The sequence below is a fragment of the Zonotrichia albicollis genome, chromosome 1 (assembly GCF_047830755.1).
Source record: "Zonotrichia albicollis isolate bZonAlb1 chromosome 1, bZonAlb1.hap1, whole genome shotgun sequence".
Taxonomy (NCBI): domain Eukaryota; kingdom Metazoa; phylum Chordata; class Aves; order Passeriformes; family Passerellidae; genus Zonotrichia; species Zonotrichia albicollis.
Genome location: NC_133819.1, coordinates 41647619 through 41669672, shown reverse-complemented (window position 1 = coordinate 41669672; position 22054 = coordinate 41647619). Strand labels below are relative to the sequence as shown.

The following is a 22054-nucleotide window of genomic DNA, read 5'->3' as shown; positions in this document are numbered from 1 at the left end:
ATACATGTGTGGGTCTTTCACTCTTTGTAAGAGCAGAAAGGATTTTAGATGTGGCATCATGTTACTTGAAAGACAGTTTCCTCCATGCCTCTAAAATACCTGTGTCTGTTTTGAGTCTTGGGTTAAATAATTCTGCTGTTGGTTCAATATTAGGTTCATTATACTGCAGATTAAATCAGTACTAATTGATATGGGAGAGGGGAGAAACATCCTTCCAGACAGAGTGCTAGAGAACTGTAATTAATGCTTTGGATAATTTAGTGGCAGTGAGTGACCATCTTGTTCTGGTCAGATATGTATCACAGCAGTTCTGTCTGAGCAGGCTGACCAGAGAAATTGTGGATGCTCTGTCCTTGGAGGTTTCCAAGGCCAGGTTGGATGGGGCTGGTAGCAGCCTGGTCTGGTGGAAGGTGTCCCTCCCACAGCAGAGGGTTTGGGACAAGAGGATTTTTAAGGTCCCTTCCAACCCAGGCCATTCTATGATTCTGTGACAATGACCAGAAACTTCATTGTAGCCTAGTGTTGAATACAAGCAACTGAGGTGTGTTTTGAACAATCCAATGTGTCCCTCCAGTAGTTCAGTGGAGCTTTTTCTACTGGAGTTGGCTATTTGCAGAAATAGAGTAGTACTGAATTTTTGGACCTATAGAGTGTGAAGAATATGGTCATGGTAACACGTCTGTGGAGGCTTTGAATCATATTTTTATAGCAAGTCCTTAGATGTATAGAGCACATTGCTTTTTATGCTTTTTATTAGAAGCTGATATAGAATGTCATGAAGGGTTTATAAAGGAATTTATAGGATTAGGGGAGTTAAGGATGGTATGATCTTGGCACACAAAGGCTACAGCTCAGTGTCTCAGTGGTGTGATTTTTTGTGTGTGTCACGCCTCAAAGTGAGTAAGATTTTTTTTTTCTGTCTGTGGTTTTTCTCTGTTGATTCAGAGTAAGTATCAGATGCAGAGATGCAGAACAATTGGGAGAGCACTGCTGAAAATCCATGTGGGGAGCTGTTTTATATGCTAGCCTTTCTTCATCTCTGGTTATGAGTGCTCTAAATCTGGCTTGCTAATGAAACCTTGCAACTTTTCTTTGCTCTATGACAAAACCCCCATTCTTCAGAGTAGTCAGCACTGTTTCCTCATGAGAAAGCCATCTGGAATAGAAAAGAGGTTATTTTGCATAAAAGAACTTAGGTTGCATGTGCAGTCCCTAATTCTGGTTAATGTTAATTATGTACTAATGAAAGAGCGAGGGAGGAGATGAGGCTCTAATAAGCAGGGTCACATTAAGATTTAAATTAGCAAAGGATGAGAAAGTCAATATAAATATTAAATGGTTTTTATGTGGTCCATAGAATCTTTAAAAGGATACTGGTTGTGAGGTAAGGGTGCTGTGGTGAGCACACCTCAGTGTCAGCTGTGCCTGTTCCTTTTCTGCTCTTGGATTTTGGTTCAGAGCAGCAAAAGCCAACCAAAAGTGTCGTCTTTGATTTATGGGTTAATTTTGCAGAGAGCATAAAGTACATTTAAATGGATTGCTCTGTATTGTCAAGTGGCTAGTTACATTTGATGTTTTCACTTCTGCTATTTTAAATGTTTTAAAAAGTAGTGAGGTATGGGCTTCCAAAAATTTATTTTTTCTCAAATGAAATCAACTTGAAAAGATCTGATACGTGGGTAAAAGGTTCAGTGGTCTTTCAGGGTAAATTTAAAAGAAAGCAATGAATGTTTTTTCCTCCTTTTTTTTCTTCTGTTCAAATACATGTATGTGTATGTATTAATGGATGTACAGATCTATAATTTCTAGTACTGAGAAATGAGTGACTTAAAATTTATTAGTCCCAAAGCTTGATTGCTCCATGCAATTAGAGCTACCTAAGTATTTCCCTAAGTACTCATTTTTGCTTTAATATTTTTAGCCCAGTGTTTTTAGAACCATTTTCATATAGCATGGCACTCATTACCTAATTTAGTAAATGGTTCCAGTCTTTGAAAAATGAGCAGTGCTCAGCACAGCTGCCTGGAAGGTTTGAGACAATAAGAGCGCAGTTCTGCATTTCCTGTTTTCCTGTGGGGATCTGGGCAGTTGGTGATGCACAACACCCATGTGGGGCTCATCCTACACGTAACTTGCTCCTCTTTGTGTGTTGTGAGAAACACAGACAGGGTGAAGAGCTGCTTAAATGGGAAAGCTGCCCCAGGCCCCTGGTGTCCCACGTGCCATTTGTTGTTCAGATTGATCTCCATGCAGGCAGTGGGAAGCATTAAATCCCACATGTCTCTTCTGCAGCCTATTGATCCAGAGCCTCCTCTGGGGTTTTTTGTCAATATGTGTTACTGGGAAATCAATTCACAAAGCTGCAGCATCAGTGAGGGACATGTAAGAGTCAAACTGGGGGAGTGATGTGCCAGGCCATTGCTTCCTTTAATGCAGGCTCAGGGGTCATGGATAGGGGTGTGACTCTGAATACATTGCTGGAGTCAAAAGGAGGAGTAAATGGTGTTGAGGACGTATCAAGGGGGAATTTCAATATCCTGCCATGGTTTTTAACAAATTCAGCCTTCTCTGTAGCATTTTTTCCTAACAAACCAGATTACTAAATCCACTGTTCCTCCCAGAGTATTGGCCTGGTGTATTCTTCATTGTGTATTTGTTGCCTATAAATACTTTAGATTTTTTTTTTTTTAAGAATTGGAAGTTTTTGAAAGAACTCTTTGATATGAGAGGAAAAAACTAAAAATGGAAGAATATTTTACAGCTTTACATGTGTGTTTACTTATAGCCATTTTCAAACTAAACTTGAATCATCCCTTACAGCAAGGAAGCAAAGGAAGAAAAATGGCTTGTGTATTTTCCAGCAGTTGTTTTTAAAGATCAGTTGCAATGTAATGATTATGAACAGATGTAAAAATGACGCATTGTAAAGTAACTGTTAGCTTTCAGTTAATTGGCTTTTGATTTCTCAAGATTGACACTTTGCAGGGTGGAGAGTTACTTCAAATTGTGGTACCTGTTACAAATTTTTAATCTCAGAGTAATTTTTGGCTTCCTCTCCCCTAAGGGAGTGCAGGTCTCTGTTCAATGTGGTGCTGCAGCTGCAGTGTTTGTGGTGCTTCATTTAAACAAGGTTTTGCATGTGAGCTCTGTGAACAATGGAATGCAAAACAGTCAAGTTAATATTAAAGTATTATCAAGTCATGGGTATTTCAGATCTGCCCTTTAATCTCTTTTAGACTGTAGTTATAGAGCTGGAGTCACATTTCAAGTGAGATAGCGCTTCATTAAAAAATGTATTTATTCAGGTGTTCAAGGAATTCAGAAAATATGCTACCGGGTGCTAAAAATACTGCCAAGAGAGCTGGGTTCAGTTTTTAATATCTAACCTGCTGTGGTGGTTAAATATTTACATTGAAGGTCACTGCTGCTGTTTGCTCTGCACTTTAAATGTGCTTGGCAGCGCTGCAGCTCTGAGCCCCTCCCATCTGACTAGGGAGAAAAAGCTCTTGATCCCATCAGGGCGACAGAGGCAAAATTGTGTTTGTCATGCCAGTTTCCTCTCACATGAGGAACATCACATACAGTGATGGTCAGAGGAGGATGGGAGAGGGAGGGAGACTTTTTACAAGGGCATGGAGCTACAGGAAAAGGGGTAATGACTTTAAAATGAGAGTAGGTTTAGGTTAGATATTAGGAAAGAATTCTTTACTGTTGGGGTATTGAGGTGCTGGAACAGGCTGCCCAAAGAAATTGTGGATGCCCCATCCCTGGAGGTGTTCAAGGCCAGGTTGGATGGGGCTCTGAGCAGCCTGGTCTGGTGGGAGGTGTCCCTGCCCATGGCAGGGGGATTGAAACTCAATGGTCTATAAGGTCCCTTCCAACCCAGGCCATTCTGTGATTCTGCAATTGTTTTTTATTAACTTAACGCTATTGTAGCATCCATTTAATGAGTCTGATAGCCAGAGTAGTTTTTTGAGTACGAGTTATTCCTGGGTGCATGTCCAGGGTGGGCTGGGTAGTTCAGCCTCCCTGCAGTGTGTTCAGCTGGGATGCCTGTGCAGGTGTGAAGCCGAGGAAGCCGGTGGCAAAACGTGTCTGTGTGTGGTGGCTATGTCCTCCTGGCCTGTCCCTGCTGCTGAGGGCTCAGCACGTGGCACGAGGAACTTGTGGCTTGCCAAGACTGGATGATTAAAGTCCTTTTGAGACATGGCTTTTCTGTGTGCTTTTGCACTCCCGGCTCCTTGTGTCAGAGCTGCTGGAGGGGACGTGCTGCCTGAGTCACTGCTGGGAGGCTGAGGTTGCAGAGGTTCTGAGAACAACTGCATGGAGCTGTTCTGGTTTGCAAATCTTTTCCTGGGAAATAGTTCAGAAGGTAGAAGTGACAAATTGCAGTTTCCTGTGCTTGTATTTAGTTTTGTTAGCTGGAGCCAATATTCAAGATCAGGGCTCTCTTAGAGCTCTGTGCTTTTAATTTGGAGTGTGTTTTAATTTAAATTTAGGTTTCCATGCAGTGTTAAAGGCGTATTTTCATATTGACAGCAGTAGTGTTGTGTTCCTATTTAATGCTTTTTCTTCATTAAATGTGAGACCACTTTGAAAAAGTAGTGTCAGTTTTCCCTTAAACAGATAGATTAATCAATACCACTAACAGTCTGTTCTTCCCCTGCCTGCCCCAGGGTGAAGGCAAATGGGCTCAAGCTTATCTTGCTACTAAACCAATACTATTACTGTGTCAAAATAGCTCCTTTTTTTTTTTTCCCAAATATTTCTGGGTTGTGAGTTCCTCCTGTAATAGGTTATTTTCAGTCCCTGTCGTGAAAAAATATTTTCAAAGCTGTCATTTTTGCCTTTAGGCAGTTAGTAAATGGGACACAAAAGACTGTAAAACTCTGGTAAAAAATACACTGCAGACATTTGGCATGATCTAATTCTGCGTGCAAGGTTTTATGGTGCTCTTTTCCTGGTCTTATATCCTGTTATCCTGAAGACCAAACTACAGTTTTTATGGGGATAGAGTTGTATCCTTAGCCCCAGGGGAAGCTGCAAAGGTCTGATCAGGAAAGCAACTTTCTTTGTGCAACTTCCAAGTTATGTTGAAAAACTGCTGCTGTTGTGCGTTGTTTTTAGTTACAGCCTCATGGTGCTGAGGGTGGAGGAACCTTTACAGAAAGAGATGGAATTACCAGTAATTTTCTGTGCCTGGTAGGGACATTGGACTTGGTACTGATAGAGCAGTGGCCCTGCTGGGCACCTTTTGATTATGCAAGATTTTTTCAAAGCCAGTGTGAGAAATCAGCCATTTGGAAATAAAAGAGCAAAGTTAATAGGAAATTTGTAGTTGCCATGTTTTTTTGTTGTAGCCACAGAGACTTAGAGCCTTTCACAGCATCAAGAGGGAATTAGTGGAGGACATGGCTGTTTCTAACTGAATGGAGAAGTGAACAGTCCTTTGGCCATGCCCATATTTTTTCTGGAGGGAGATTATGATACAACACTGACAGAGCACCTGAATTTTCAGTATGGCTTTTTAGATGTACATTCTATGTTTATGCAGCTTCTAACACTAATGCAAAGTAAGGAATCCAGTCAGATTTTCTGAAAAGTTGTTTGGCAGCAGTCAGTATGTCAGGGTGCACTGTCAAATGGGATTCTTTTGAAAATGCTTGTTGGAAGAAACTTGTTCTAGAAAGCAGAGTTTCTTAGCAGACAGTGCTCTCCTTCAAGGAGGGCTGCACGTGCTCTCCATGGATGTGCATTTTGATGGTGCTAATTGGTCAGTGACCATCGGGTCTTACCACAGAACCTTTTCTCACCTCACATTCTCCTCTTCCTGCACAGGTGTCCTTCACTTGCTGGAGCATGAGGAGGAGTATGTCTTCACCCTGCCCAGTGCCTACGCTCGCTCAATCCTCACCATCCCCTGGGTGGAGCTTGGAGGGAAAGTCAACATCAGCTGTGCCAGAACGGGCTATTCTGCCACGGTCACGTTCCACACCAAGCCCTTCTATGGAGGGAAGGTCCACAGGTACAGCAATTGCTGCTTTACTCTTGTTTACCTGCTGGTGCATTCCAGGGGAAGGGCTCTGGGGCATCTGTTCAGTTCTTCTGTTGCAGTATTTTACAGACAGATAGCTGAAGTTCTTTTCCTGTTAGTGCTGGAGATGACTTAGAGCTCTAGGGCAGTTCATTGTAGCAATACATATGATGTTGTTTAACTGAATTGGATGTATTTCTCTCATTAAAATAAAGTGAATGTATCTCTCCAGCCTTTGTTGCTTGTAAAAATTGCTGTAAGTGTAGGATCAGAAAAATGCATGTGGAAAAGGCAATATTTCTGCTACCCCAGCTGCTGCTTCTATGTGAGTCTTGTAGATGAACTGGTGTTCAGGTTGAGCTCCTGAAAAGTGTCTCTGCCCATTGTGGTACCTCCCTACTGGGGACTTCCATCTCTGCACTGAAATTCCAGATGGTGAAAATGTTGTTTACCTTCTTTGGTTCCCCTTTACTAAGGGTGCAAAGAGGCACTGTGCAGGACAGCCTCTTGTCTTGCTTCCATGCTCAGGGTGATGTCCCAGGCATTAACATCAGATCCCTTTCTGGTTCTGCCATGGACTGTTGCAGTGTCCAGAGGAGACTGTGCTTTGCATGGTTGCCTCTGTTTTATTTCAGATGGTGTAACTATTCTTCCATATGTGTGTGTGTCAACCATTTCAATGTTGTGTTCAGGTAAATGTCCACATGAGGCTGTTTTGACAGGGCTTTTCTTTACAAGTTTTAGATTAATAATTGGTGCCAGCAGGGTGAGAAAAATTTGGAGAAGTTGTCCTGTATTACTTTAGTAATTAAAAAATTGAGTTTACACATTACTTTACATGGCTTTCTAAAGCACATGTATGCGTGCTCATGGACACATTCACAAAACTCCCTGCATTTCAGTTTTCCAGTCCTGCCTGTCTATTTTGCTCACTCTCAGACCAGTTTTTTGACTGGTGAGGTGGCTTTAATCATTGCTTCTCAGCAGCTGAGAAGTGAACATGCAGAGCTAAAGAAGAAAACAAAGATACCCAAAGTTTTTGACGCGGGTCTCTGAGCAGCATTATGTTCAGGCATGAAAGTATCATGTATTGAAAATGTCACATGAATGTCAGGGATTGTTTTTCAGGCTGCTGAGGTAACCATTTGGTCTGGGCTTGAGCCAGGTATCACAGTTTTAAGTTGGATTACTACTGTGTTTAGCTAGAATGTCATCCCAAAGCTGTTGCTTAGAAGAGCTTTCTTGGGATGAGTCTTTCTTTTTTGGAGGCAGCATCAGTACTTTGCTTGAATAATTGATTTGTGGAGGTAGAAAGCTGCTTGCAGCCTTAGCAAGGTGGTGCTTTCATGTGCTGATAATAAATGGTACCAGTTATGTCTGTGGTCTGTTTTTCCTTCCCCCTTGATCAGGGTTACGGCCGAGGTGAAGCACAATCCAACGAACACCATTGTGTGCAAGGCACAGGGAGAATGGAATGGCACCCTGGAATTCACTTACAGCAATGGAGACACCAAAGTCATTGACACCACCAAACTGCCTGTGGTCAGGAAAAAGATCAGGCCCATAGCAAACCAAGGGCCACTGGAATCGAGGTAAGTGTGTTGGTGTTCTCAGGGGTCCCAGGACGAGGGAAGAGATGAGAATGTTGACTCCATCTTTCAGAAGGCTGATTTATTATTTTGTGATCTGTATTATATTAAAGAAAATGATATGTTAAAAGTATACTAAGAGAATAGAAGAAAGGATTTCATCAGAAAGCTACCAAGGAATAGAAAGGAATGATAATAAAATCTTGTGACTGGCCAGAGTCCGAGACAGCCGGACTGTGATTGGCCATTAATGAAAAACAACCACACGTGATCAATCAAAGATGCACCTGTTGCATTCCACAGCAGCAGATAATTATTGTTTATATTTAATTTCTGAGGCCTCTCAGCTTCTCAGGAGAAAAAAATCCTAGCAAAAGTATTTTTCATAAAATATGTCTGTGACAGGTAAGGGCAGAGGCTTTGCAGCGCTGTCCTGAACTTTGGGTGGGAACAGAACAGGGAAGCCAACTGCAGCTCTGAGTGCTGTGGTTCAAAAATTCCGTGCTTCCCACAGCACAGAAATCTGGGCACAGAGAGCTGAGGCTGTGTATTGGTTCCTTGGAGCATAAATTACGCTGTAGTGACGAGTACATCAATTTTGTAGATGGGGGAAAGGCCTGTATTTGTTTTAATGAGCATCTGGAAGATGGTAATGCAGTGTTTTCACCTGCTTCTTGGAGTGATTGCAACATGGTAGGCAAATCAGCTTGTTACAAGCAATTCAGACTGGTATATATATTATATATTGCATATCATTGAAACTGATGCTTCATGTTTTATATATTTTAGAATACGTATTTGGATTAACATATATAAAATGTGAGGCAATATGAGATATAAAGACACACATACAGGTGGTTTTGAGGCTCTTGGCTCCTACATCATGTGCCTAACTTGGACTAGGTACATTAGAAAAACCTGATCTGTATTCACTGTCAATAACTGTTCATGTTTATCTTCAGAAAAATCAATACCTTAATTGAATTTAGGAACATTTTATTGAAGGATTTAAAAATATGAGTTAAACTACATTTTATTATCTGTAAATGTCTTTTTGTTTTACAAAGGTGTCTTGAGTCATTGTGTGGGGTCAGATACAATTTGTCTACTTTCCAGACCACTTGCTTATCCACAAACTCATTTTTCCCCTGTAGTGTGGAACATAAAGATTGTAGTAAATAAGGAAACCAGTAGCTTTTCAGTGTGTTTATTGTGGTTTTTAGATACTAGTCAGCAAATTGCATCCATCCAGTGGCTCTGCAGGATCTGCAGTTTATCACATTGTGAACACAATCTCATTTAAACAGCCCTGGACGTATGTGAAAGCTGTGGTTGGTTTCAGACAGAGAGCAGTTTGGATTAGATATTAGGAAGAAATTCTTTAGTGTGAGGGTGGTGAGGCACTGGCACAGGTTGCCCAGAAGGTGTGGATGCCCCATCCCTGGCAGCGTTCAAGGCCAGGCTGGATGGGGCCCTGAGCAAAGTGGTCTAGTGGGAGATGTCCCTACCCATGGCAGGGAGGGAGGAACTAGAGGATCTACCTTCCAACCCAAACCATTCTATGAGGATTTTTCTCAGTGCTTTTCTGGGCAAGGCTTCTGCTAGGCTGATATAAGGCATGATCAGCTATGTGAGAAATGTGTAGCTCTGTGCTGGTAAATATTGTAACTGGGAATATGGAGCACAGACCTAGAGCGGCTCCCTAGAATCAGTTCCTCTGCTAGTGACCTTGTTGGACCAGTCAGTGTCCCAATTCAATGCACTCTTGGGTTTTGGCTGACAGTCCCTTATAATTCAAAAATTTACCTGCAAAAAACTGCAGAATTAAACTCCTGTTATTTGGAGGGTGGAGGAACATCAGTAAGGAATGTGAACTGCAAATGGCAGAAATAAATCCACTGCTTTGAGAAAAAAAGCTCAGGTGGTGACGAGAACATAAACAGAACCTGCTGAGAAAATTGCACTGCAAAATACTGGGTGAGTCTGAAAATCTGAGTGAATCTGAATCTGAAAATCTGGTCCACAAATGTGTTGAATATCCTAGGAGTGTGATGGTTCCCATGCTGTGGGACTTGGAAAACCAGCATGGATAGCATGGCCTCAGCCTGCTGGCCAGCAGTGGTGTCCAGCAGCAGGGGCTGTGGCAGAGCTGTTGTCACCCTGCCCTGTGCTCTCGTCCCTGGGCAGGCGCCTGTGGCAGCACGTCACCAACTCTCTGAAGGAGGGCAACATCGACGCCGCCACGGAGCACAAGCACCGCCTGGAAGAGAGGCAGCGAGCGGAGGAGAGGCAGCGGGCGGCGCTCACAACTCCCTGGAAACCCAAATACTTTGCCAAAGAGGTACTCAGAGTCTCTTGGTTTAGAGACCTTTAGCAAGTTCCTGCACAGGGGATGAGTGAATGTGGATTTTGTCATGGGCGGGTGTTGTTGTGTACCACTGATTGCTTAAATTTTCTTTTTGACAGAGTCTGGCTCTTGAATGAGAGCAGTGGGCTTTTCCATCTCTAGTGGACTTGTTCACTTTACTTCAGTTAGATTGATTTTGATCTGGATTTTTGGTGCCTAGTGTTAGGAACATAAAGTGATGTGTTTTTCTGTAAAATCCAGCCCTTCTCAAATTCTGCATACTCACTTCCCCCATAATCTTAGCATACTAAAATGAGCACAATGTAGGGAGATTTATCCAGTGTAAGTAAGCATTGACATCCTAAACACAGTCTTGGGTTTCATCTGTGTGAAACGAAATGAATTTTAACAAGTTCATCTTTCCCCTTTCTTGGAGGAAAGGTGGAGGGAAAATGAGACTGACTGTGGGAATTGTTCATTAGCTGCTAATTAAATTTGCATCTCTTCTTATTGCATCTCTTCCCCCTTGTAATATTTTCCCTCCCGCCAACATTACTTGTCAATTATTTAAACACAGAATTTTCAGGTGACAGGGATGGCTTCTTGTTTGGTCTTATTTTAGCTTTTGTGTGGACGTACATGGATCTGGTATTTGTAAATCTTGTTTGTAAAACTCTGCATAATTTTCTTACAGGGCGATGGTTGGCTGTACGTGAATCCTCTCTGGAAGGCCCATTGACAGGAGAGAGCAGTTGCCTCCTAAGTTTACCTGAAAGGCATTAAAATGATACAGTATGTAACTTCAGGATGTCCTTGGATAGGTCCTGTTCCCAGAAGATCCCCATGGGAAGCTATGTACTGTGAATGATACATCTCACAAAAAGCACGAGCTCGAGTTTTTTCAGGAGCCATTTTGTGTGTGCAGATCCACAGGCACACAGGCACAGGTCCCTCAGTACCACGGTGTGCATGTGTTGTGTGTGTTATTTACACTACATGTAAACAGTACCAACACCAATAGCGACTCAAAGACCTTTTCCTCAAGTGTTAGGGCACAGAACCCTGGCTGGACTCGGCTGGGGTTCCCCAAGTTGTGTGCTTGCAGGATCAGGCCCTGTGCTAGTATTTAAGAAAATACTTTTTTATTAGTACCGGTTAAGGTTTTTCTATTTTTCACTTTTGCCAAAAATGTTTTGCACTTAAAACGTGACGTGTCTGTTAATGGCAGTCGATCTGTCTGAGCAGTCAGTGAGTAACTCTCTTGGGTGTAAGTGATCCACCGGCCGTGCTCGCTCTGGGCTGCCCAGGTCAGGGCGTTTCCTGTCACTGATGAGTGTGAATTTCCTGCCACCCTCTAAGAAGTAGCAATACCTTCTCCAGACCGTTGTTCTTCACACTAACCTGTTGTGTCCTCGTTGCTTTGTCTGTTCATGCTCCAGCTGTTCAGTCAGTCTCTGGTCACCACCCCTGAGCCAGCTGCTCTGGTAACTTTGATCTTGCTGTGTAATGTTCTCTGGCTGCTGGCATGCCAACACTTCTGGCTTACATGTTCCACTAAATGGGATTGCTTCTGATAAAACATCTGGATGAGTAGAGGTGATATAACTAGCCTTCCCAGATAAATGATTCCCTGATGTAAAAGTAACAATTGAGTCAATTATTCCACCGGGATAATAACTTTATGAATGAAACAAATGAAATGGGATACAATTTGTTTTGTAGTGTTAAAAAGAAAAACTAAAGAAAATCCTGTCACTTGATCTTGCTTTGTAAGGTACCCACTGTAACACTGACAAAGTGGATTCTAGAAGTGTGTTCAGGCTTTGTCGCTTTTTAGTTTGTATTTGTTGGAAATTAAGATGTTTTTGAGAGAGGTGGCAGCAAAAGGCACATGTAAAATGTGCTCAGTGCCCCTTAACAAAACCACTGTATTTCTAACACACAGTAGCATGGATGCCCATCTGTAGAGCTGAGTAATTTTGTGCCTTTTGTCTGCTCTGTTCATACACTGACTTAGGCTCATACTGCAGAGATATCCAGGTCACAGCACTGCTCGCATCTGTCCTTGTGCATCCTGCATTTTGTGTTTTTGGTAGATGTTAAAATATCTTGAGCAGCTCAGAAGGCTGAGTGGAGGAGGTGTGTGCACAAGGAAACATTCCATTAGTTGTTCCTTTGGATTTCAACTTCAGATCTCTGTTTAATGAAGGTGTGGCTACTTTTCCTCCTAAATCTATTTTGTCCTCCTGTCTGTCTCTTTTTTTTTTTTTTTTTTTTGCACATTAGGAAGATTTGTGTTCTAAATGATTTAAATCCTATTTTTTAAAAAAAGTGGATTGTATGAGCTTGGTTTTGTAACTGACATTTTTTTTAAGAGGAAAAAAAATCTTATTTTTTAGGAACAGTTGATGTAACAGTTTTCTGTAACAAAACCAAAATGATACTGTTGCAGTGCTCACTGAACTGCTACTGAGTATCATCAGGAACACTTGTACTTTATCACCTGCAAGAATTCACTTTATAATGGAACCACTCTTGTTCTAGAGATTAGTCTGATAAGTACCTTAAAGTATTCCTACAGTTTGTAGTATCATCACAAAGAACAATGGAAAAAGCAGAGTTAAACATGGAACATCCTGCCAGAACTCTCTCACACACCAAAGAACAAGACACATACTCACTAAATAGCCATTGCAAACCTCTGTGTCTCAGGCATGCAGGCCTGGGCCCCTGAAGGAGTAGACCTCTTTCAGCTGGGATGGTGTGACTGTCAAGGCTACAGAGATGCTGTAGCTGTTCTTTTGAGGAGAAATTTGAAAAATTTTCTGCTTGTAATTTATTGAAGATTTTCTGTCTGCATGGTTGGTTGTTTCTGCATGCCGAGGACATTCCACTTGTGCTCTGGCCAATGTTTTGTTCTGTTCTGATGCTATGAAGAATCCCCTGATGCCATTATCACTGCTTCTTTCCCAAATTATCTTGGGAGACATGAACAGAAAAAGTTCTTTCAGAAAAGATCCCATCAGTGAGAGATTCCAGGACAAGATTCACAAGTGTCATGTTATTTTTTCTGATAGTATGTGTTCAGTATATTTTGCAGGACTGAAGAGTAAATATTCATAAGCCTTATTCTGTAGGTTGTTCCAGTAGCTGTCTTGGAATTGCAAGTAAATACTTTCCTTTTCAAGTAGCTGATGTACACTGAATTGTAATGTAAAAACTTCCATGTACTTCAATTTTTATTTTTTTTTTGTGCACACCTGTAGAAAGCCTATGCAACCTTTTTCTTTCTTAAATTAGAAATGTTCAGAAAGAAAATTTATACCTTTATCATTTAAAAGATGCTCTGGCAGTCTCTTCTGATTTGCCTTCCTTTCATAATTTGTGAATTTAAAATGAGAATGCTCATGAATAAAAGATTTGTTTCATTTAGCAGTGGGATGCCCTTTCTCTTTCCCTGGAAGCCTTAGTTCAGTGGTGTCAGTCACTGACTGTCCAGGAGCTGTGTATGACACCCGAGCATGGTTCCCATGGAAGTGATTTGCTAGGTTAATCTGGGTTTGCTGTGACGCTTTTCCACCCTGCTTATTCTCCCAGACACTCTGAAGGTAAGTTTTTTGGTTGAATTGGATAGCTCTGCCCAGGGAAAATGGGGCTGGGCAGCAACAACAGCTTTAGGAAAGGCTGGGGAACATCTGCTTCATTTTGGCAAGTAAAAAGGAAATAAGTAAAGGTGTACCCTTGCTTCTGAAAATCCCATTTCATTTAATCTTCACCACCAACAGAGATTCTTGATTAGAACCTCTTAAAACACAACTCTACATTATTACAGCATTGGGCACTTGTGTGAGGAGAAAAAAATGTTCTTAGAGGAATCACACAGATTGTGGTCAGCATTTTTCAAGTGTTAGATAATGCCCTTCTGGTTTTCTTTAAACATTCATCCACAGTGCTGGAAACAATCTTGCTGGAACACTTTGTTTTCATGCAAAACGGAAAACAACACTGCCTGTAAAGAGGGCAGGAAACGCTGCCCAGCCCTGTTCCTTGCCTTCCATGGCACTGCTTCAAGGCCCCATCTTGTAGCAGTTTATCCACTTGGGATAATGATGTGAGAGCGTTTTAGTCACAGCCAAATATTCTTTTTTTTTCAGTTTTTACTTCTGATGAGACTGGAATGTACAGGGAGCTCTGTCAAAGCATTCAGCTGCTTTTTCAAGAGTAAATCTATCAAGATATTTAATTAACGACTTTTCTCCTTCTTATGAAATTACTTCTGCAAGTCAAAATATTTCTTCTGGGATTACCAAGAGCACTGTCTGTCTCACTGCTCCTACCACTAATGACTGAGAGATACAGAACCTAGGCAGTATTATTGAATTCTAGACACTTGCAGCTTTAGTTCCTTAGCAACTGCTGACCTGAGCCTGGCTCACATGTCTTTTGTTGTGTTTGGGTTTATTGTTTTGGTGGTTTTGGGGTTTTTTTTTACTGTTTTGTGGCAATTATGCTTCAAAATTTGACACAGTAGAACAACAAAAGGAGAAAGGATGGCTGGAGCTAAGGAAATAAACTAGTCTGGGAAGTGTGTGTGATGAGGAGGGAAGAGGCTGATAGTCTTTGCTGGTAGAAGCTCTGTGCAGTTCTCCCAAAGAGGCAGGAGTTAGTTCAGCTCTTTGATTCCAGGATCCAGCTGTAAACATACCCAGTGTGCAGATTCCTGAGGAACCAAGGTGAGACAGTGCCAGGTCTTCTTTGTAATGTTGGTTTTTCTAAGTGGATGCCTCAATGACTCCCAACTTTTTATTTAATTTTAATCGCAGAACACTGGCAGAACCCTTTAAGTCATGTTAGATTTAGGAAAAAAAGTAAAGCTCAGGTAAGTAGGAGGCAGCTTTAGGCCCAGGTTGGCTGGGATCCCTGCAGTTGGCTTATTTTTATTTCACATGCCTCAGATTCACTTGTTCCTGCTGTTAAAGAGAACACTGCTACCTGAGGCTGAAGACAGTCTGTCCAAATGTAAAGGTACAAATCTGGTACAAGTCTGTCCAAATGTAAAGGTACCTGAAGAGGGGAGGGCAGTCTTGTATTTCCTTTTTTGAAACAAGGCTGAGTTACTGCCTAGCCCCAGACTGACTGGCAGCCTCTGTCCTGCTGCCTTTCAGGTGCTGTTCCAAATGTTAGATCCCTTATTTCTCACCATGGTCAGGATGCAGAGGGGCTTGGAAGCAGCACGACACTGGGAATCGTGCATCACATCATCACTCAGCCCTGCTGCTGGTGGGTGAGCAGCTGTAGCAGCTTGGGGAGCTCCAGATGCTGGAAGGAGTTGCTGCAATGTGTGGTTGGGAAGGCAGGCTGCTCTTCCCTGGAAATATGACAGCCACCTTCATTTCATCACAGCAGAGGCCCTGGATTTGGCTTAGTTTAAGCTGGAGGGAGTTAAGAAGATGCTGTGGCTTCACTACAGCAGCTTGGTGAAGGCAGGAGATTTGCAATATGAAATTCCAATGTCTTAATTTCTGACTAGGACTATAAACAACATGTTACCCAGATAATCACAACAAAACTGACACAACAGCCTTAACACAAAACTTGAATTAACTTTATTTTCCCCTACAGTTGACAACTGGTCTGCATTGAGCTTTAAAGCAACAAAATAAAATGAAATCTCCAAACGACAGGGGCCAGAAATCCAGATTTAATTACCTTTGTGAAAATGTTGCAGCTGTAATATTGGTCTGTATAAACCACTGAAGTCAAAAATGAGTTCATAAATCAAAAAAATATTCTACACCTTGGAAAGAAGTCAGCAGTAACATTCTCACAGAACACTGTAAATTTACATTTTCTTCATGAAAGGTACATACTATTCTGCATTTTACATCAAGTTATTGATGCAAGATTTGTTTCTATAAAAAGTTACAACCTGTGGCAGGAAAACAAACTGCAAAAAAACCCTTTCATTTTAATTAAAGAAAAATTTCAAGTCTGTATAAAGTTTCCTTATGTCTGGAAAGTGAACACGTTCAGTCTCCATTTATATTTTAGTGCATTTAACCTGACAGTTTTCACCACTTTAAAAAAAAACCCAAACTGAACCAGTATAAAAGACAGACAAAGCAAATAGCACTAGAGCAGGAATTTCTTCAGTTGATTTAAGCACTCCAAATAAAATGCAGAGAAACAGATTTCCAGAAAAACTTCCACCCTCACCAGAAAGGCAGTGAGGGCTGAAGAGGTTTGCAAATCTTCTACCTTTGATAGCCATAGAAAAGGGGTTTGTATACCTGTCAACCTTCTTTTCCCCAGTAACCAGGCTATATTTGTTTTACCAATGTAAACATTCACCTAAAATAGTTTAATTTCTGTTCTGAAGCACCAGCAGCTCCATGGTGCTCAGCTGTATGTTGCTATAGCATTCATTACTGTCGTTTCAGATCTTTCAGGAGGTTACAAATTTAGCCCTTGTATCTACAGTGTGCAAGATTTGCCTTGTCTACCTTGTGAAATGACAGTGTAAGGCAGCAATACTGCAATCCCGTGTTGAACAAAAGCAGCTTGTCCAATTCATCTGTCCTGTCACCTCTTGTGAAAACTGCAGCTTTGCTTCTTACACTCCAGCTCAAAACCAGCCTGCAGCAAGAGTAAAAGGACATTGAAAGAAACCACAGAAAAATAATCATGGGAGTAACTTGTTTTGAAAGTTGATTTTGAGAGAGCTCTGCCATCTCTTTCTTGTTGAAAAAGAGTCATTTTCAGATGTCACCATTCCAGTTTTCATACTGCTGCTATTCAGCTGAACAGTGTTCTCCAGAAAAGATTGACAAGTAATGCATGTGCCAAGGACCAAATTACAGGGTTCTTTGGTAAAGTCAGTCCAAATTTTCAACAGATTTGAAGGATAATATGTACCAATAAAAAAAATGCTGCTAGACTTGGATAGCAGCTCTGTCTTGCTTCACATTACAAATCTAAAACAGCTGTTCTCAATAAGCCAATATTTTTAATCAGACATTGCCTGAAAATTTTGTACAATAATCTGGACCAATGATGGTTCTGTACCCTCATGTTGCTGTGAAACATGATTTGAGCTAAAGGCAAAGACTGGTTATCTCAAGGACAACTGCTTCGTATTAGCAATCAGAACAGTGTGTTTAAACTGTCTTCCTGTTGGGTCTCTTGCCTTTCTTTAAAATTAGTTTATTCTTAATGTAGCCACGCTTCCTTTTGGAGGTCTAAAAAGAAAAACAGAACAACAGGTATTAGTTAATGATTTATCTTGACCACGGTTTCATGATGTGCATTCAATGCCTGAGCTTTAGACTGATTTTTAAAGAGCTTAAATGCTAAACCCTCAACTAGGCATTTTCCAGTTATTATTTTTAATGTTGGATTGTTAATTCCTGCCTAACAGCTGCTTTTGCACAAGATGTGCTTTTCTAACCCTGTCTACTAGATCTGTAGCATTCTTTTTAAAGCATGTGCTGAGGCAGAATTAATAATTAACCAACATGATAAAATTCTAATATGCCCAAAGAGCAAAACTGACATAAGTCTTAGTTTTGCTTGGAAATACCTTCTTGCATCTTTTGCACTATTTTATCTTCTTAAAAGTTAGGTAGAAGTATTTGCTCAAAGCAGCATTTTTCAAAAGAAAAAAGCCTGAATAATCCCATTTTAGTCTTCTAAACTCTGCTGTTGATCTGTAGATTGCTTAGTTAGCACTTCCTGCACATTCCTTTATCAGCCTGTTTTAGATTTTTTTTTTTTAGGTAGTAATGAGGGGGATCCATTAATGTTGGTCAAAAGTAAAATTAACTTCAAATTTGTGTACACAGATTGTGGCAGGTGGAACTGTACATTCAACACACCTGCCAGGAGGCAGCTCCCAGCCTTGCTGCACCGTGCTGTGCTTACCAGCAGGGTCTATTATTATTTTAAAAAACTGCATTTAATCAACATGACACCAACAACATGTTTACAATAAAGTGAGATAGATACAAACTAATATGTAATATTCAGATAGACCAAATCTCTGAGGTTCAGCAATGTCATTCCTAACATGACAGGAGATGGACTGAATTTCCAGTTAGGAAGCAACTGCTGAAAAACTGTGGCTACTGTGGAGCCCTCAGACTGTATTTAAGAAATCCTAGTTTGTATTTAAGAAATCCCATGCTCTCCCTGGTTCTCTGATTTCTTAAGGGGAAGTACAGCCTGTTTGTACTGCAGCCTTCAGAAACTGCATCAGCTTCTAGACAGAAAACTTACACATCTAAGGCTCAAGGGTCAGTGCATCTATCATAGATAAATACAGCCTTGCTTGTCATTAAAGATCAAAAGTTACAATGTTAAGTGTATGACAGGCATAATAAAGCTTATCATTTCAAGATATGTCTAGCAGCAGTGGCAACTCCCAAATGCTTTATTTTATGTACTTTCCATCAAATCACAGAGATAAGCATCTTTACATTCAACATTCTCTACTTGCAGAGAATGTTCTTTACTTGTATTTCCATGACACAGTTTAAGTCTACTGCCTATACCAGTTTGTTAGACAGGGCTCTGGAGCTCCTTTTGCAGCATTTATTTGAATATACAGAAAACTGATGTTGTGAAGGAGAGGGCTGCTAACAGTCTCCCCAACTCCCCTGGGAACAGGCCTTTCTTAGCAGGCTGAAGGAGGGCAGCACAACAAACACTTTAAAACCGTGAAGATGACTTCAAGCAGTAAGCAGACAGACACTAAAGTTCCATCAACAAAAGTTTCATATTTAATTTATTTCATACAAAATTGCCATTTGTAAACTTCTAGGCATCACTACTTTCAAACAAAGTCAGAAAGCAACTTCCACATTTACTTAGTGAGCCATAGTTACTGAAACATGAATTGATGTACTTTAGAGATTATACTTCCAGTTACATGAAGACTTAAGAGTTGTAACAGCCAGTGACACACTCTATGTCGAGTCAGCATTCTGCCTAAAAAAAATCTAGCCTTGTGTCTTCACATGCTTTTAAGTTAAGCAGACAGTAAATTAACAATTATTACCAGCAGGCAGGTCTGATATTGGACACTAACATGAACAGTATCCATAACATTCTGGCTAGTGGAAATATATAATTCACCAGCTATGTGATTCACAGTTAAAAATAAACTCCTGACCCCTTTCAGTTACTTCACTGGGAACCCACCTTCTTTGACAAATACTTCTGTTTCGGTACAATGTTGGTTACTCTAGGTTTGTGATCCAGTGTCTCTCTGTTGTCTAGTTGTTTGACCTTGTATATTCTAACAAGCCAGTGCTCTGAGGTAAAGGCCTCCTCCAGATGTTTAAATTTAATGTCTTTGTTGCCTATCTCCGCATTGCGTGTACGGTCGAATCCTGGGGGTGTCCGAAAATCCAGCTATAAAAATTAAAGCTGCGTGTTAGTTTGAGACAAAACCCAGAACACCAATCACCGCAAACTGTGAAACTTCACACTATAAAGCAATGTTTTCAGCTGGCCCGAGTCAAAGGGCAACACTTCTCTTGCACTGGTTACTCTACTACACAGAAAAACCTTTGAGATCCTAAGGGACAAATTCATTCTTACTCCTACAGCTGTCACAGGAGACAATACTTAATGTCTCAGCAAAGCCACCCTGTCTGCATTCAGAGATGAAACAACTCAACAGTCTGAGCTGCAGCAGCCTGTGGTGTTTTTTCAGCAGGGCTGCTGCCTTTGTGCTCTTGCCTATACTGCAATTTATTGCACTTCCACAATTTTCCATATAATCCAGAAGTAGTTCACAATTATCAGTTAAATTTGGCCCCACTGTGTTACAAGTAAATCCACTGAAAAAGGATTCTTGTGCCAATACCTCGGAAGGGCCTCTGGTGGGGGCAACAAGGAAGGAAAAGGAAAGGAAAAAACCAAACAGGTTTAGCTCCATCCATGTGTTTGGTGCTCCTAGAGGGGAGTGATAACTGCTGCCCTTACTCCACAGTGTAGTGTTGTTTTATGCACTGGTGTGACTTGGATGGAAATCATGTCGTTTCTGACACACTTCAAACAGCCAATAGCTCACCTGCATGTTGCTATTACAACAAACAACTCTAAAGCTCTCCACAATGTCACAGTTGATGCTTTAGTGAGCACACAGCACAGTGCAATCAAGATACCCATCTGGGGCAATATGAAGGACACCAAAAAATGAAGTACAAGTGTGGGTTAACAGCAGAAATGCTTTTTGCTGAAGGTTATAAACAGCAGACCATGACTGGATGTATTTTAATTTGTAAAGCTCACTCAGTACAGATTCTGCTACTACAAGCAATGCTTAATTTAAAATATAGAAAATACATCAAAATAATATTTGTTTTCTCACATTTCAGTTAAGATTCAGAAGAAGTTGTAGCACTAACCTGCATCTCTCCAAATCTGTAATAGGACATTTTATACATGAGGCAGTTCAGCAAAGTTGGAGAGCCTGCCTTGTCTACCCGGAATTCTCCCTGAGGGGTAAAGTAATCACTTTCCTTTAAAGAGAAAAGAAGACACAAAGAGTCAATGCAAACTCAAATCTTAAGGGAATTTCTCATTCCTTTCCCCACAGAAAGACACCTAAGAATCTCAACTGGCTATTACAGTTTAAAAGCTGATTTAAGGTAACCTTAAATGAAAGAAATGGTGCTCATTAAAGGTGAAATAGTTGCAAACTACCTGCTTGTAAGCCAGACCCCAATGGATCAGTTTTCCTAAATCTGAAGTTTGTGCTGTTAGAAGTTTTGTCACATCACTGTAAGTGGCTCTGGAAAAGTTACCTCAAACTGTAAAATTTAGTTGGGCATCTATTCTTCAGAAAGGCAACGAACACTGTATTGTTAATACATGAGATCTGCAGGGTCACTATAAACTTCATATATTCTCCATGTTTAAACAAACAATTTCTGCCGTTTTCATCTCAGGTACAAGATGAAAGTGCGCACATGGGCTACTCCCTAAAGCCTGTGCTCAATATCTAGGAGTTTTTGTTAGGCTTAAGAAAATATTACTACAGACTTCTGCAATCTCAGAGGTGTTTGAACAGCTTAAACTCTACATAAGTCAATATTAACACTTTCACTTGTCTCCTGCTATTACAGAGTTTGAAGAAATTTGTAATGCTGTTTAAACAGTCTAAACATTCCTACTTTTTTCCTTGTGATGATGCACAGAGACATACAGGCAAGAATTACAGGAAAAAAATCCTACTTTTAGTATCGTGCATAAATGTGAAAAGCTTTTGAGGCTACTGACCTTTCAGAATCCAAACCATTGAAAGAAACTGGGCTACAGGCCCCTGCACTCCTACTGTTCTAGAAAAACAACCCCAGCACATGTTTCAAATAAAATGGCAATTAAGTAGCAGAGATTTCCCTCCACTGTAGTAACCACTCCCAGACAAGTGATAACATAAATAAAAGGGTTTTTTTTAAAAACAGAAAGTAGAGGTTCCACTTACCCGTATATCTTTGGGATGCTCCCCCTCTGCTATTCTCACCATCCACAAGAACTTATTAATATCATCACCAGAGTAGCCAATCACACCACCAAAAATAATCAACACATAATCCACATCCAGGCTTCTCATGATCTCATATGCTGCAGACTCATTTGATGACATTGCCTTTCCCACCTGTATAATTGCAAAAATATCCTAAATTTCTGCATAGCTGTCTATGGAACAGCTCCACAGATCAATACAGCCAGGCCAAAGCCCAGGAATCCTGTGCCACGTGCTCTAGGATGGCCCTGCTTGAGCAGGGAGGTTGGACCAGTGACCCACTGCACTCCCTTCCAGCCTGTGGTTCTGTGATTCTCTAATGCCTGCTTGTCAACCAAAGCCAACATTTTCATTGTAGATAAAGAAAACCCACGGTGAATATTTAGAACCACAAAAGCCAAGCCTAAACTGAAATATTTTCTCCTCTGTAAGAGTGCTGCCTGTTGATAGGAGTGTTTTGGGTATGAAAAGTAGCAACAGGGGTTTTCCTTTTGTGGCACCTACATACTTTTCAAGTCATAACTGTATTACCAAAAACTTAAGTGTTACAG

General features: G+C 40.9%; 2 protein-coding genes across 3 annotated transcripts in view; one reads left to right on the top strand and one right to left on the bottom strand.

Annotated features, from left to right (window-relative positions):
- Window positions 1–16707, top strand: part of OSBPL10 (oxysterol binding protein like 10) — a 117362-nt gene extending 100655 nt beyond the window's left edge. For both annotated transcript variants that reach the window (XM_074539093.1, XM_074539086.1), the window contains 4 exons: window positions 5839–6025; window positions 7444–7626; window positions 9811–9964; window positions 10665–16707. In XM_074539093.1, the coding sequence (XP_074395194.1) occupies window positions 5839–6025; window positions 7444–7626; window positions 9811–9964; window positions 10665–10709 (569 nt within the window). In that variant the 3' untranslated portion in view covers window positions 10710–16707. The remainder of the gene's footprint in view (window positions 1–5838; window positions 6026–7443; window positions 7627–9810; window positions 9965–10664) is intronic.
- The window catches only part of STT3B (STT3 oligosaccharyltransferase complex catalytic subunit B), a 51135-nt gene continuing 44634 nt past the window's right edge, over window positions 15554–22054 (bottom strand). The window contains exons 13-16 of the mRNA XM_074539079.1: window positions 21462–21635; window positions 20383–20496; window positions 19169–19381; window positions 15554–17208 (exon numbers count right to left, since the gene is read on the bottom strand). Of these exons, the coding sequence (XP_074395180.1) occupies window positions 17128–17208; window positions 19169–19381; window positions 20383–20496; window positions 21462–21635 (582 nt within the window). The 3' untranslated portion in view covers window positions 15554–17127. The remainder of the gene's footprint in view (window positions 17209–19168; window positions 19382–20382; window positions 20497–21461; window positions 21636–22054) is intronic.